This window comes from Macrosteles quadrilineatus, unplaced genomic scaffold (assembly GCF_028750875.1).
Source record: "Macrosteles quadrilineatus isolate MER2022 unplaced genomic scaffold, UCM_ALF_1.0 Scaffold_4__1_contigs__length_99947679, whole genome shotgun sequence".
In the NCBI taxonomy this organism is placed as follows: domain Eukaryota; kingdom Metazoa; phylum Arthropoda; class Insecta; order Hemiptera; family Cicadellidae; genus Macrosteles; species Macrosteles quadrilineatus.
The window spans coordinates 38,316,608-38,334,445 of record NW_026542597.1 but is presented as its reverse complement, the minus strand read 5'-3'; the positions used below and the strand labels follow the sequence as shown (position 1 = coordinate 38,334,445).

Sequence of the window (17,838 nt, the reverse complement as noted above, 5' to 3'; positions counted from 1 at the left end):
ATGAACTTTCAAATACAATATAGCAGCATACAAATAATTCTGCAAAGCCAAGTCCCCATTATCAAATTCCCAAGTTCTAAAGATAGGAGAGCTAAATTTAGATGTCCAAAATGAAATAATCATCTCAGAAAGAGAGAGGGACCAAACTATTCCAATATTTCTTCAGCTTTTTTATTCAACCAATTTGAACAAATCATTATGTAAAACCCATTTAGGGTTAACATATATTCTTACCAGTATTAAAATATAGTAAGGGAAATTTGATAATTAATAATGCCAGTGAATACCAAAATAAGTAGGTATTTATTTAAATATCCGTGTATTGATATTAAAACAAATTTTAGCTTAAATATTTTATCCACACTGCTTCTCCTTCTACAATGCACAAAACCTGAAGAAATCATTTACAGTCATTATTTATTCAACAATGAATGATTCCTGTTTCAATGATAGTACCTGGGGACCGAGCTTTGCTCGGGGAATATCATTCCCCCACTCTGCGATTCCAGCTTTTATTACTTCCTTCACCATTTTCTACATCATGGACCTGTTTCCTTCCCTTCTCATAGCATTTAAGTATTACAGATACATTAATCTAACTGCCACAAACGGTTTCCACACTCTGTGATGCTCAAATTTACTACTTCCTACGTCGTGGACCTGTTTTCATTTCTTTCCATAGCATTTCAGTATTTTAAATACGATCTAATTGCCACAAACATTTCCCCTACTCCGCACTGCTAGCATTTACTACTTCTTTCAACATTTCCTATGTCTTGGACATGTTTCCATCCCTTCTCATAGCATTCCAGTATTTCAATTTCAGATACATAAATCTAACTGTTACAATTGGTTTCCAGTTCCCACACTCCACACTGCTCACTTTATACCTTAATATAATCCTCATAAACAGTTCCCACACTCCGGACTGCTCGCCTTGACTACTTCCTTCACCACTTCCTACATCTCGTACCTGTTTCCCTCCCTTCCCATAGCATTTTAGGATTGCAGATACCTTAATCTAATCGTCATTAACAGTTTCCACACTCCAGACTGCTTGTCTTTATAGTACTTCCTTCACCACTTCCTACGTCGCGGACCTGTTTCCTCCTTCCCATAGCTGTTTCCTGGGACCTCCCTTCCCATAGCATTTTAGGATTGTAGATACAATACCTTAATCTAATCGTCATAAACAGTTCCCACACTCCAGACCGCTCACCTTTACTATTTCCTTTACCACTTCCTACGTCACGGACCGGTTTCCTTACCTTCCCATAGCATTTTAGAATTGCATATACTTAAAAATCTAATCGTCATAAACAGTTTCCGCACTCAGGATAGCTCGCATTGACGACTTCCTTCACCACTTCCTACGTCGCAGACCTGTTTCCTTACCTTCCCATAGCATTTTAGGATTGCAGATACCTTACCATCCTTATGGAACAGCTGAAGCCACTTTTATTGTTAGTTCTGTCTGGTTTTCTGTAGATGTCGTGTTTTGTTTACAATTTGTTTCTATTATTTTAGGGTTAGTTTCTCATTATTTGTGTCTCACTGTTTGGTTATATAGCCAATGATAGTAATATAGTAATATAGTATGGTAATATAATATAGTGAACGAGTTATTGTTTATGATTAAATAGTATTAGTTGGTTAAACGAGGTTTTAAATACTGAAATAACGATAAACAAATTGTAAACAAAGCACGACATCTACAGAAAACCGGGCAGAACTAGCAATAAAATTGGCTTCAGCTGTTCCATACAGCGATGTACTCTGTGGTTCCATAAGGATGGGAAATCTATTCTACCTTACTCTAATTGTCATAACAGATCCCACACTCCGCACTGCTAAGTTAGCCTTTACTACAATTTATCAAGTAAGCTTCAGTATAATCATTGCTCAATAGTAACAAGTGATGTTTTTGCTTTTGTACTGTATTTTGTAATTTCTAGTATACTGTGGGTAGATGCCTTATGCCTTTATGAACACATGTGTTACAACTTACAAGTCTTTTGTTTACTTTTTCCTTGTTATTTAATTCAACCAACATGGTTACTTAGCAACCCATAGGACTAATGTTAAAAAATGTGACTTTCAGTTTTATTTTTCTACGTAATTCGATTTTTGTTGGCAGTTCTAACTGCAGTAAACTCGTTTTTAGGCCAAAAATAAACTACGAGGCATGTTTTTTAAGTAAGTACCGTTTTTAAATTTCTCCGTTCCTGCACTGCGATTGGCATTTTCGACATTTGCGCTGTGTTTGGGCATCTATTGGTAAGACCTAGCTGGAAATTCGAGAATAATCAGCCGTGTTTACATCCGGTTTCAAGCATTCAAAATGGTGCCGCCAATTGAGACTGCCGTCGACTGTGAAGTGCGCGCTGTAATTATATTTTTAAGTTCTTAAGGTGTGAAAGCTATTGAATATCATCGACAGATTAGTAAAATGTATGGCGAGAACATTATGAGTGACGGAATGGTACGCAAGTAGGTAAGGGCATTTTAAGAAGGCCCCACCAACGTTCATGATGAGCAAGGCACTGAGTACGGGAACAGTAATGACGCCGCCCAGTGCGTTACTCATCATGAACGTTGGTGGGACCGTATTTAAATGCCCTTATCCACTTGCGTACCATCATGGCACTCATAATTGCTAAGTATTACAGGCATTAATTTAAACAAATAGGCCTAACAGTCATAATTTTTGATGACTTTAAAAAAGATTCGACTCAAAGATAATGGAATACTCAAGTTGTACATAACAGATCGATATAATCAACATTTCTTGTAAATATCTTATCTTTTTTCAAAAGCTGATCTGGGTTTTTAGTGTTTTCTACAAATAGCCTTACTCATAGCCGCTTTAGGTTGTCCATAATAACGATTATAAATATAAAAAAAAAACACATTATTTCTATTTCTTCTCCTTGGTGGTGTCCTATGACTTTTTATGTTTCCATAGTTTGCAAATCGTCTCTTTCAATGATTACTAAGAAATGCAGCATAGTGTTAATTCAGTTTTCTTTTTAGTATATAAATTTATCCAGGCTCTCTCGTTTTTCCATTGCAATATTTACGCCAACCCAAATTAAAATAGTAACTATTTCATTTCAACCAAGTAAGTAAATGTTTGTAGCCAACTAACCGTTAAATTAGCAGATTTATTGACTGTTTACAATTACCATATGTTTTCTTCTCACTTTTAATTTCTGACAACAGCTGGAGTTTCAAAACAGTGTTTTCCCATGTTAATCTTATGGAGAAATATGAACTTTTAAAGGGCCCGACGGCCTCACCCTCTAATTATTAAAAAAAAAAAGTTTCCTGCACAACTTCACGTTAAGCTCTTTCCAATGACACGAAGAACATGTAAATCGGTTCAGTAGTTTCGGAGGAGTAATTGTCTCAAAAAACCTGCTTGCATATTAAATAAGTATAGATTGTTAAATATTTTATATTTCTTAGGAGGTTATTGATTTAAAATGTAAAATAACTCATGCAGCCTAAGTAAGACATTTTTATGTGTAAAAATAAGTTTGTTATGCAATCATTAAAACTAGTGATGGTTGGATCCGGATATCGGACTACCGGATCCGAGCTGGAACCCGCACCCGATCGGATCCATAAAATTTTGGATCTTGGGCTGGATCCGGTTTTGATGGATCTGATTTTTTCCCGATTTTTTACTAACATAAAGCTGTCTGTATCCATGTACAAAACCGATTTTTTCCCGATTTCTTTACTAACACAAAGCTGTCTGTATCCATGTACAAGACCGATTTTTTTACTAACATAAAGCTGCCTGTATCCATGTACAAAACCGATTTTCTCCAGATTTCTTTACTAACACAAAGCTGTCTGTATCCAAGTACAAGACCGATTTTTCCCCGATTTTTTTACTAACACAAAGCTGTCTGAATCCATGTACAAGACAGATTTTTCCCGATTTTTTTACTAACGTAAAGCTGTCAGTATCCATGTACGCTCATCCGGACTAATGTGGCGGACGTCCGGTCCAGATTGCGAAAAATCCGGACAATAAAGAGTCAAGCAAATACACAGTACTGTATATAGCCATTGTTCCAGGTCCACAGTAATGATAGGCGGGCATATGCGCTTCCACCAGTAATAATTTTTACCGCCAAATTTTGTTCCAGGTCCACAGTAATGATAGGCGGGCATATGCACTTCCACCAGTAATAATTTTTACCACCGAATTTTGTATCAGGTCCACAGTAATGATAGGCGGGCATATGCACTTCAACAGGTAATAATTTTTACCGCCGAATTTTGTATCAGGTCCACAGTAATGATAGCCGGGCATATGCACTTCAACAGGTAATAATTTTTACCGCCGAATTTTGTTCCAGGTCCACAGTAATGATAGGCGGGCATATGCACTTCAACAGGTAATAATTTTTACCGCCGAATTTTGTATCAGGTCCACAGTAATGATAGCCGGGCATATGCACTTCAACAGGTAATAATTTTTACCGCCGAATTTTGTTCCAAGTCCACAGTAATGATAGGCGGGCATATGCACTTCAACAGGTAATAATTTTTACCGCCGAATTTTGTATCAGGTCCACAGTAATGATAGCCGGGCATATGCACTTCAACAGGTAATAATTTTTACCGCCGAATTTTGTTCCAGGTCCACAGTAATGATAGGCGGGCATTTGCACTTCCACCAGTAATAATGTTTACCGCCAAATTTTTTTCCAGGTCCACAGTAATGATAGGCGGGCATATGCACTTCCACCAGTAATAATTTTTACCGCCAAATTTTGTTCCAGGTCCACAGTAATGATAGCCGGGCATATGCACTTCAACAGGTAATAATTAATTTTTACCTCCGAATTTTGTTCCAGGTCCACAGTAATGATAGCCGGGCATATACACTTCAACAGGTAATAATTTTTACCGCCGAATTTTGTTCCAGGTCCACAGTAATGATAGGCGGGCATATGCACTTCAACAGGTAATAATTTTTACCGCCGAATTTTGTATCAGGTCCACAGTAATGATAGCCGGGCATATGCACTTCAACAGGTAATAATTTTTACCGCCGAATTTTGTTCCAGGTCCACAGTAATGATAGGCGGGCATTTGCACTTCCACCAGTAATAATGTTTACCGCCAAATTTTTTTCCAGGTCCACAGTAATGATAGGCGGGCATATGCACTTCCACCAGTAATAATTTTTACCGCCAAATTTTGTTCCAGGTCCACAGTAATGATAGCCGGGCATATGCACTTCAACAGGTAATAATTAATTTTTACCTCCGAATTTTGTTCCAGGTCCACAGTAATGATAGCCGGGCATATACACTTCAACAGGTAATAATTTTTACCGCCGAATTTTGTTCCAGGTCCACAGTAATGATAGGCGGGCATATGCACTTCCACCAGTAATAATTTTTACCGCCAAATTTTGTTCCAGGTCCACAGTAATGATAGCCGTGCATATTAACTTCCACCGGTAATAATTTTTACCGCCGTTTTATCCGGTTAATCGGTCTTGTACATAGATACAGACAACTTTGTGTTAGTAAAAAAATCGGGAAAACATCGGTCTTGTATGCCTGGATCACTCCTTGTTCATCTCTCTTTGTTATTCGTTCCAGGTCCACAGTAGTGATAGCCGGGTATGTGACACTCTACAAGTAAAATACCCTGTGTCTGTGTACAAGAAGATTATCTGTGTCCATACAGGGTGAATAAAAAAGTCAAGACTCCCCCATCTAATACATATTTTTCTAAGTTAAAACTCAGTACAGTCTTCTTGTACACAGACAAAGGGTATTTTACCTGTAGAACTTTACATACCCGTCTATCAGTACTGTGGACCTGGAACGAATTTAAGGAAGAGATTAACAAGAGGTGATTCGGGCATAAATAAATTGGATGATGCATGTAAAAACCACAATATAGCATACTCAGGATCGAACTATGGTAAACTTAGGACAAAGTTTCATTTTATGATTTTTAAAAGTTTTAGTGTCCCCAAAAAATGAGGGATTATGGGCTCAATTGTAGATTACTCTATATATAAGATGTATTAATCTTTAAACATCACCAATTTAATTTTAAACAGTATAATTTAAATTGGCATTCTGTTAATTACGTTTTTTTAACCCACCCTTATGACAGTGTGTATCTGGAATTTTTCAAGATCCGGATCCGGATTTGGTACCGACATTTTCTTGAATCCGCCCATCACTAATTAAAACCCATTAAAAAAGTCAATGTTCTGGATAACTCGACAACCTCTGGGTCCAAAATTAGTCCACTTGGTGAGGTTTCACTGTAATTGGTTAAGGTTTTTCTTCAATTAGGCACATAACAATTATTTTATTTGGTCCGGAAAGCTGTTTTTTGCTTAGTGCCCAAAGTGAGAAAATTTCCCCCCTAAACTATTCTCTGAACTAGGCCTATAGAGATAACTAAAAATCAAACTCCTGTATTAAAAATTAAAAAATTTCAGTAACTCAGTAATTTCAGTTCAGGAATAAGAATTATTTGTTTCCTCCAAACTTTTTACATGAGACAAAGTAATAACTAAATAAAAGTAAAGAACACTTGAGTCATAAAAATATTCAAGTCTATTTCCGTTGTCAGAAGACATTTAACATAACAGTGTTTTTTCTATTCTGTTTTGTCCAATTCAGATGGTAGTAATTAAGTCAACTCAATGCAACTGTTCCAAATATAAGAAAGGTAAAAAATAAAGTACTGGTATAAAAAAAATAACATGTGATAAAATTTGAAAATAGTTCCTTTTTGAAAATTACGAGGGAAAAAGAACAAGGGAATCAAAAAGTGAACAATAGAAAAGTAAATAATAGAAAAAGAGATGTTAATTTCCTAGTTGGAAACCAAGTGCGAATTATTGTTTTGTTAAGTCATGATGCTCCAAAGAGGAGCAAAAGAAAGAAATCAAGATTGTTTAATTCAAAAAATAATATTAAGTTACACTATTACCTTAACTCTTATTGAGCCAAACCTTGCAGTAACGTCCCATGCAACAGATTTCAAACAAAACTAATTAATGACTACAGTAATCCCTTACCTTATTAGGTCATGAAAAATGTCAACAACAAAATAAGACTTTAGAACTCAGCCTACCTGATGCCGTTTCAGCATATCCAAACCAAGAAGCATGTCCATCGGTTGTTCCTCCAGAACAGAGAACGAAGTGGTGAGATAGTCGTTCTCTATCTGGACCTGCACCATGTGAATCCTCCCTATGATCCTCTGGACTCCCACCCCCTTGGCAATGCCAGCCCACCTCGTGTCTACCAGTCGCATGATGTTCACCCTCTCTGCACATGCTGCCGACATGATTGTCGTCTGTGCCCCTGTGACAAGTAGAAAACCAAAATGATCCTAACCAATTGACATTAGGACTAGACTTTATTTATTAAAGTATTTCAACTTTTATAATAACTTACTTTACTAATCAAATAAGTACCAAGAGTACCAAGCTCTGCCACATACAGGCAACTCCCCATGAGTTGCACATCTGGCCTTCACCTTACCAAAACAAGATTTGTGTAGCTTTAATCAACCATTTGCTTTATCTTGGCTTTAGACATTTTTGATTTTTTGGGGAAACCCCACGCTCTAGCATAGTTTTGTAAGTAGGTTTACCAGGTTTTTACACTTAGCTTACAATTATTTTTGTCAAGTTAACGTTTGCAGAATAGTTTACAGTGATCTTTTTGTAGGCCCATGTTATTCGTGGCATCAGTTTTGTCAAACTTTGGGGCTTTAGGGTTATAAAAAAGTTGAATTAAAAATTATCTGGCTGTTTGAAGCTATCCCCAAAAAATAACCAAATACGGCCACTTGCCAGAGTCTACAAACGCTTTGACCAGGTATCCGTTGACTTTGCAGGTGATGTACAGCATGACGACGGTTCCAAAAGTTTCCGGGTTGTATTCCATTGCAGCCTCCATATTGGCTTCAATATTCTTCTGCTTTATCTCTTCAGCGATGAGTCGCTGCGCCTCAGTGTCAAACGGGTGAGCGTTCATCATCCTCAGTCGCTGCTCTTGTCTTTTCTCTCTCTCTTGCATCTGATCTTGTAGCACCTTGGCAAACAACTCTGGAAAGAGTTGTGATGAGAGTACTTGTTTGTGGCCAAAATTTTAAACTTTTGAGAGTGTCTATATCTTTTTGTTTACACATTTTATTTCCCACAACTAGTCCTCAACAATTATTACTTGTCTGTGCAGTAATCTAAATTAAAGTAGCGTACCATTGCGGTTTAGTCAGATGGTCAAACCACTGACTTAACTATTTGGATTTGTAAATATATCATACAGGAGGCCGATATAGAGCAAGCAATGTCTCGCTTGACAGCCTCGCACACTTACTGACCTGCTATGTTTAGTAAAGTAGATTCAGAGATTAGTTTGTCATCTGTAGATAATACAAATATTATTTTTGTCTTAAATATTGGAGCAATGATTTTTAAATGGTTTACCAACATAATGATTATTAAACATTTAACATTGGAAAAATAAGAAAAATGCCCTGAAATGTTCTTAAGCATGATCAATCAAAATGTAAAAGTGAAAGCTGGCAAGAATGATTAGACATCAATAAAATAAAAAAGTGCTATCGGGGAAAAAATTTTAAGCATCTAACAGAGACAGAATACCTCACTCATGTAAATAATATAAATGCCGCAATGGTTAAGCACCATTTTACTTTGTTCCACTTTGGATTTGTACAAAACAGTTTTCTAAGCCTTAAGACTTTATACAGCACCGTTCTCATGTAATTACTAATGTTACCAAATCATAACTTGCAGTATAATTTAGAAAAATTGGCTTAGCAAGTTCCTTTTGTGAATAATGAATATTTAAATGCTACCAACTATTTGCAGTTTCAGACTGTAAGTAACAGTTGAACATCAAGTTTAAACTAACCTAATCTACCCGAGGCGAGGGCGTCGGCAAGTCTAGGATTGTTTTGTTTGAGCAGTGCCAGCTGGTCTGGGTTGGCCAGGAACAGGTCTCGAACATACGCAGGGTCATCCATCCGCGGCGCCCCTCCTGCAGCAGGCCTACTTCCTGTAGGGGTCATCACTGCATCTGGTACTTGTATGCTGCTGAAGTCTAGACCTGTCAGAGGCCCTGCTATAACAGAGCAATAGTAACGACCGTTATAAATAATATGTAGCCTACACTAATCCTTATTTTGTAATTGAATAACAAATATCACTTGAAAGCAAATGACTGTGAGTTTTATACCCAGTAACTTACAAAGAAAATAGGTGGGTAGCCTACATTATTTAGCCAGGGGTGCCCACAAGGGGGGGCTGTGACGCAGACTGCGTCATTGAAATTCTTGGGGGGGGGGTCGTAAAAATTCAAATTGGGGGGGGGGTGGCTAAAGTGAATTGCAAGACAATCAAAAATATATTACAAAGTCGCCAGATATAAAGTAGATTAATTAATGACAATAGTTATATTAGCCTATTGAATTCAATTAGTTAAAATGATTTACGGATAGTTTAGGATTCCTGTAGGAAGTTATTATTCAAGATTAGCAAGACGTGAGATCTAAGAGGGAGGGGACGCATGGCTCAACTGCTGTGATAGATAAAGATAACGCGTGGTACAGACACGTCCAGCTACACCGCGACTCAGCACAGAACACTTTGTTGACATAAAGCTCGTTAAAATACAATCAAGTAGCATAGGCTACAATACTTTACACTATTGTTTAGATAATCGATTACCTGAGTTAATAGGGAGGGGGGGGGGGTAATGGGGTAATGACAAATACGGTTAATCCAATATAGTATAAAAATAGATGACAAACCCATTAAAACGCTGCAAACAGCCATTAACGTCACGATTTGTATTTTTATAAAAGAAATTCAATATTGCACAATCCTTATTATTGTGCAATAACATTATTATTGTACTTTTCAAATGATTTATCTTGGTTCAGTTGTACAAACGGCAACGCTTAAAATTATAGCTAACTCAAATTCAACTAATAACTATAGCCAAACACTGCATTGCTATAAATAACGTAAATATTAAAGGAACCTTTAAAAAGTGTTATAACATACTGCTCATGATAGACAGATAGGCTACCAGTAGGTGCTGTATCACAGCATAGGAATTGATAGATGAGTAATAAAAAAGTGTAAAATTATATTTAGAGATAGTAAAAACACTCTTAAAAAAGAATGTAACGAGAACAATCATGTTATTCTTTTTCTTTGTTCTTCCGTTCTTTATTAGGTTTACTTTCAATTCATACACAAATTCAACAAGTCGCCATATTTAGGCCTACTCGTTGCCCAATCACAGCCTTACTAAAGATACCATGGTTACTAATCACTCAATCAACAGATTACTAAGCATTATATCGTCATCATTCCTCAGCTGTTGTATCTGAAATCTGTTGTAACATAGCGCACAGCAGACAGAATGACAGATGTGTAAAACGGAGCAGACGATTGTTGGAGCAAGCGTTGTTTCCACTTCATTTTCATCAAAGGAGCTGTGATGTTTCCAAATTGATACACACAGAATCTCTGGTTCCCGACCTGGATGATGGCTGGTTATTTAATTTAATTTACAGTTACATATTAGTACCCGTGATAAATCAAACCCGTTATGTAAGCCAAAGCCACACAATTATTAATCTCACTTGGTTTTGGATTTGCTTATAAACGTGATCGGAAATGGTTAGGGCCTACACAGTATTCGTAAACAACATTTATGTAAACATATCAGTGACAGCTAGAAAAAGGAATCTTTATCAAAACAGCTGTTCAAATGACGTATGTAGTAGGCCTAAACATGGAGAAAAAAAAACTAGAAAAATCACACAAAATTGGGTTTTTGATCGTCCGTTATTTTATTTCCAAAATAGTGAGGCCATATTTTAATGGCTAAGGACACTCTCGCCAATCCTGTGAATACAATTAAATCGGTACTCTAGTTTTCTTTAGAGTAGGATGCGTAAAATGCCTTCTGGGCCGTGACAGACGGACATAAATTGAGATAAGACATTTTTCAACTTCTTCAATGTATAAAACGTAAAAATTACCCAAAATATGTATAATTCTGAGCAATGTACAGACACAACTATAACTTTATTTATATAGATTAACTGGGTTTGAATTTTTAATATCTAAAAAAAGTATAAAACTTCTTTTTTTTACAAATAGTACTGGGCGGGGGAATAATGTTTCTCATTTGTTGTTATGTACCTCATTTATTGGGGGGGGGGGTGCGTCATGAGTCTAGGGGGGGATGGGCACCCCTGATTTAGCCATAAAACTGTTTTCTATAGCAGGATTGTTTAAAGATGTAGCTTTGTAGTTCTTAGATAGGTTGCTGACCTCGAGTTATTAATTTGTTACAGTATATTACAATTACAGTATATCCCACCTTAACCGACCTCACATTAACCAATAATTAACCTCGCTGTAAAATATTATAGTTTGTTTTAACCGACCTTGTTTTACAAGCAGTAAGGTTTATCAACTGTCACTTCCTAGGAATCTTGGCATTTCCACTCCCACACTCGGCGATGGGAACAATACGCTAAACTCTACAGGATGATGCTGTATAACCTTAAATAAACATTCCGTCTTGTAACGAAGAATTAAGTAGGTAATAAAATTTTTTTTTTACTCTTGCCAACAACCAAGAGTCAATTTGTTCCACTGAAAATATTTGACTTCACTGTTTTTTTCTCTTTTTTTTCTTACTTATCTATATACTTATAGATATACTATATACTTAAGATAAATACTTAGGCCTATATGAATAACACCTACAGTACTTAAGAAAAAAAGGAGATAAGAGTAGGTAGTTTATTTTGTAAATAATGTATGCATGCACGACTACAGAACTTTGATGATTAACTTAAATAAGTTATGTAATTTCAAATTAATAGCACTTCATTTTTTTTAGTTTTTAGAGATTGCCCGTTTTAACCGACCTTTTGAGTTATCCGACTTGTTAGGGTTGGCAAGAATAAGAGGGAGTCTACTGTAATTTTTTAATCACTGAGTTTTATTTTGTTAGCTGTACTGTATACATTTCCGTTGCTTTGTTTCATTAGCCTATATCTGTTAACCAACAACAATGATTTTTATTTGAAATGTTTTTAGTTTTGTTTATAGTTTATGCCAAAAGAATTAAGCGTAGGTTATGCCTAGGCCTACATATTGCTACTAAGTTAGAATGTTTCTAGATGTAGGTTTGGGTTTTGGTTTTCTCAGGATTTTTATACCGGATACCATGAAGCCTAATAAGTTGAATGTTGTTTATTTTGTTTTTGTGTTCATTAACTTTATTTGTATTTCATAAGCGATGTATTAATTAGAGAGTAAGTTATACCAGTAGCCTTTAAATATATTAATTACAAAAGGCATCTAACTTAGGCCTATTTTTAATTGTACTAAACAAATAATGGCTACATAAAAGTAAAGACCTTGATAGTTCAAATGGTATAAAAAACATAATTTCTTTGTTCAAACCAGCAGAAATTTTTTTGAATTAAAAAGTCCTTACCCCGCGAACAGCTCTTGAGAAAAAGATCAAAACATTGAAGGCTAAATAGTTTGTAGCAATGAAGGCCAATAATAATAATTGTGTTTACATTAACTTACAGCTAGTTTACCTTTGCATTGATCACATGGTTTTAAATCTTACTAATATTATAAAATGTGAAAGTTTGTGTGTTTGTTTGTTTGTGTGTTTGAAGTTCAATCACGCATAAACCACTGGACGGATTAGGCTGAAATTTGGCATGATGATAGCTCACATTCCCGATTAACATATAAGAATATTCTTATATCAAAAATCCTTTTGGGCTCCGCCCCAGTGGCTCTGGAGTTCCCCATGTTAACCTTATGAGTATTCATATTTAGAGGGAATTAAAGAATTTAGTCAGCTGTTTCAACTAAAAAAGTTGGTTCTATGATATACAAAAGCATTAAAAAGTTATAAGAATTACTAACAGGGTGCAGCAGTATATTTTTTTGCATTTATGTAAACAGCTAATTTGAACTAAGCAGCAACAAAAAACTGTGATACGCAAAGAGAACTGTCAAAGTAGGATTGTTTAGGCCTACAGTTATGTTTATGTTTTTAATGTCATGAATAGTTTGTGATTTTTTTTGCGAATTTTTAATAATTTATTAAGTAATTTGTCTTTATTGTTTAGGGGAAGTGGTAGAACATTATGGCTTTGGTAGATGAGTAATACTATAGTATTCCGTCAATTTAAAGAAGCAAATTTGATCAAACTTTTTCCTCCCCCATTGGAAACGCAAAGCTTGAGTATAACTGCAATAAGCATTTTAAACTTATATGCCAACCCCATACGAAGGACGAGTACTCTGCTAGTAGCCTATGTATAAAAAAAAAAAATAGCCATGTGTTTGGCTAGGCGCACACGAGCGATTATTTTGAGGCGACTATTTCATCGGCCGATCTGTGCATCATGTATTTTAATGGAAGCGCGCACACAGGCGATCGAGAATTGCGCCGATTTTAAAATTTGGGTTTTGCCACAGATTCCTAGGCGAGGCGATTGTCCCCGAAAATCTGTAACGTACAGATTGTCATCAGTCCGCGCACATGGTCGACTAAAAAATAGGCCAATCTCTTGTTGTTCTCCACAGGAGTAGTGTGAGTTGTGTTGTTTTCTTTGCTAAAATTGCCACAGCTTGTATAATAAAAACTGAAACTTTCAACAGACATTTCAAGGACATTTCTATAGTAATTAAAGAATTTTTTACTGTCATTACGTAAAGTGTATAGTTTATAGAACTGTCGATTTTAAAGTCTCTGACTTACTATCGGATGAACCCAATATTTAGGTTGTCTTCTTTTTTTCTTTGGTCTAATTAGAAGAGCACAAACACAGGTTAATTCAACAAAGTCCATTTTAGGATAGCTTAAACGCACTAAAAAAAAATCAATTTCTCGACTAAAAAATCGCCACGTGTTCGCCTAGACATAAATCAAGGGCGTTTTATTTTATGAAAAATCGAACGTGTGCGCTAGGCCTTTCTATTCAAGCTAATAAATTGATTACCTACCCATTTTAGCAGAGGTATGTTTGTATTTAGGGCAGCACGACTAGATTATACTACCTACTGTAGACAAAAAATGCAATTCAACTGCTGAATGATTGTGAAGGGGTCTCTATTCATACATTGCCCTCAATGGTTACACCGTTTTGGGGATCCCTTAAATAGGTATATCACTTGTGTTAGAGTGAAAATTTAAAAACGTACGTTTTCAGGAAAAGCACTTTGCAAATTTTTTTCCCCTTTTTTTCAAAACTTTTATTATAATTTTTATTTCATTAACATTTGAAGTTTCATAAAATGTCCATGGTAACGCAATATCTTTGGTATTTTTTTAAAAAAAGAGCATCTTTAGTGAAAAAACACAAAATCCTGTCACGACCATAACAGACGTTTAAATGAATATTAAAAATAGTTAATATTATTTTTATAACTATGTTTTGCTATAAACTAATTTACTTTTATGACCATTATACAATAAAAAGGTCACTAAGCTTTTGGTATATTTGGTCTTTCTAGAAAAAAATAAAAAAACTCAAAAAATTGAAAAAAACCACTAAAATCTTTTTAAGTTTGTATAACTCCGAAAAAACTTAACTGAGACCCGAAAAATCGTTATTTTTGTATAGAGGTGTGCTTCTTTTGTGTATAAAACATTGAAATATGACGATATTTTAATTTTTGAAATTTTTATGATAGAAATCATAAACGTGATGGTCAGGGACAAGCGGTACGGTCGTGAATTTTCTGAAATAATCTAAATCTTTCTAAACAATCCTTCAATTATACTGTTAGTTATAATAAAAATAAGTGTTTCAATTGAACTAAACTGTTCAAATTACAATTATATTAAAGTTATTGTCACGACCAAACACACTATAATCCATAAGGCTGGATTGGTTGTGAAAAAACCCGCGATGGTCGTGAAACTTTGGTCGTGAAATTACGTGTTATTTGGCTCTGTTCTGGCGGTAGCCCTGCACCTCATGTTCGAGGATACAAAGTGAACTTCTAGGTTAATCTAGCAATTGAAATATATTATAAACAAAAATTAACACCATGTCTACTTCATCGAATGACTACGTACGGTCATGGACACACCAAAATTACAAAAAACACAATCTTTCCTTTATTAATCTTGTAATTCCAAGATAACTGGTCGTGACGCCAAATCGAGGGACAGACTTATTTTGTCGTGGTAGTCAGTTTGCAATGACAATAAAATTATAATATGCTCCTTTTTTGTAAGTTTAATAACCACTGATGACATAAAAATATGGCTTTATATATTTCGGCATGAATAATTAGTCTAAAAACAGCGTGAAAGTTGGAAAATGTACCCTAGGGACACGTCATGGTCGAGAATTTCGAGACTTTAAAAATACGAAAAAAATACCTAGAACCTATTTAAAACCAAATAAATGTGTGTAACATGTAGCCCCCGTCCCAAAAAATATTAAAACACATAATAATAAACTTCAAATCCAGTATCTACGAAATAAAAGGCCAGGGACATGAAAACGTACGTTTTAGCGAATTTCCCATATAGGGAATTTTAAGCTATTACCGTAGTACTCATGGTAAGACCTGGACCCGGGACCGATTTTTTTTTTCGTTTTGAGGTCCCTAGAGGCCAAAAACACCATCCGTTCAAATTCATATATATATATATTTATATATATATATATATATATTTATATATATATATATATAGGCCTATATGTGTCCGTTAGCGCGATAACTCGAGCAAAAATGATCCGATTTTGATGAAATTTGGTACAAACGTGTAAACCTAGTTTATGCGAACGAGTTCGCGAACCAGCATGATCGGACCATGGGAACAGGGGTTTATGGGGGCTTTTATGGGGTAAAAATGAGTTTTTCCTATTTTTGACCCAAAAAACATAAAATTTTGAAATTTCTTTCCAAACTATTTTGTAGAGCTTAAAAAAACAAATAATTTAGTATATTGAAGCGTTATAATGCGCCTAATGGTTACGGAGAAAATTCCAAAAAATTTTTAATTTAAAATTCCCATGTTATTCTTATGGAGAATAAGTAAACCGTTGTAGTGTGCTTGTTTATTAACATATTTTGCCCAAATTTGGAAAATGTTTTTATTTCTTACTAACTATTAACATTTTACATAAAAAAACACTTTTACCCTCCCTGTTGCAGCAAACCTAAGTATGTGTTAAACTGATTCTATTTAAATAGGGAATAAATGTGTTTTTTTTTGTAAGGAGACATTTTAGTCTAAATCCAATCAGGCAAATGGAAATTCGCTTAGTCTGCAGGTTTGCTGCGGCGGGGGTATTTAAATTTTCACTCGTTAGCACTATGTTTAGGGATCTAAGTTAAGATTTCAAAAGCCAAGACGTAAAGAGAGTGTTAAACAAAACTGAAAGATCACTCAAGTTATAATTGCAATTAAATAGTAATAAGTTACTACCGTACAGCAATTGTAGCCTACTTATTCAGAACTTGGGTCTCTAGCAACATGGTAACTTAGGCTATTCTGCAAAAGTAAACTCCTAACATTTTACCTATCCGGTACTCTTTGCAGTAACTTAATGATGAACAACTTATCATTTTCAAGTTTGCACATTGCTTACCATCACCACCCTCATCACAATACTAGGGTTTTGGGAAAGTTACAAGACAAAACTAAAAGAAGTAAAGACTGGTTGAGTTCCAGGACAATAAGTTGAAAATCAATTAAGATAATAACTACCGGTAACCCTATAGGTACCTACCTTATGAGTTATCAATCCCAGGTATACCATCCTACGTAGGCCTAGGCTACATGCTACCTACTCACTCTTGTACAAAAAACCAACCAGAAAAAAAGACTGCCCTCGTACATCATAAATAAAATACCTACACTAGACTGATATCAATGAAAATGTATGGCAGTCCCTATAAGCTAGTTTATAGACCAAGTTATGGTGTTCAGGTACAGTTAATTAACTGGGTTATGAAACTATTGATTCGATTAGTAGACCTTTCGATTTTGGTATTATCGGCAAGTTTGGTTACGTCAGGGTTGCCACCCGTCCCGATTCTGCCGGGACAGTTCCGATTTTGATTCCTTACGCCCGTATTAAAGCCTATTTATGTTAATCCGGGAGGGAGGGGGCAGTGTCCCAATTTTTCCCTGACCTAAGGTGGAAACAACAGTTGCATTTTATAATATTGATAGGCCTACAGTTAAAAAAATCACACGAAGGTTTAACTTACTAGCCTATTCAAATCGATATTTTCAATCGATAGTAGCGAAGCTCAGTTAAGAAACTGTACTCTGGTGTTCCCTATAAAAAATACAAAACATTACAAACCTTGATCAGGAGCAGTGAAATTCATGGGGCGATTCTGAGATCCTGAAGCAATGTGTTGAAGAACAACAACATCCCCATCTACAACCCCATGACTTTTCATTGATTTATTGTTACCAATTAAAGGTCGTCCATTATGAACAATCGAAATTTCTGGAGCTGGAAATCCAGATTCAATTTCACAGAAAGCTTTGAAATTTTCCAATTCCAAATCTTCTCCAACATCGAGAACAAACAAATCTCCTGATAATGTTGTTACTGTCACTTTCATTTTATTTTATGTAAAACGCACAACAGCAGGACAGTTCATTTAAGTCAAGCAAACAGAAAACTATGTCAAACGGGACGAAAATAAACAAAAGTTTCAAAATTTACAACTCACTTAACCTATAAAACCCAGCAGAATATGAAAATACA

The 17,838-nt window shown here is 35.5% G+C and overlaps 1 protein-coding gene across 5 annotated transcripts in view; it reads right to left on the bottom strand.

Annotated features, from left to right (window-relative positions):
- LOC128992502 (protein DDI1 homolog 2) overlaps window positions 1-17,838 on the bottom strand; it is a 39,113-nt gene extending 21,275 nt beyond the window's left edge. Inside the window, exons 1-4 of one of the 5 annotated variants that reach the window (XM_054416099.1) lie at window positions 17,425-17,838; window positions 8,943-9,152; window positions 7,859-8,113; window positions 7,132-7,364 (exon numbers count right to left, since the gene is read on the bottom strand). In XM_054416099.1, coding sequence (XP_054272074.1) covers window positions 7,132-7,364; window positions 7,859-8,113; window positions 8,943-9,152; window positions 17,425-17,692 — 966 coding nt within the window. In that variant the 5' untranslated portion in view covers window positions 17,693-17,838. The remainder of the gene's footprint in view (window positions 1-7,131; window positions 7,365-7,858; window positions 8,114-8,942; window positions 9,153-17,424) is intronic. The other 4 variants (XM_054416100.1, XM_054416098.1, XM_054416101.1 and 1 more) reach the window with 4 other exon arrangements.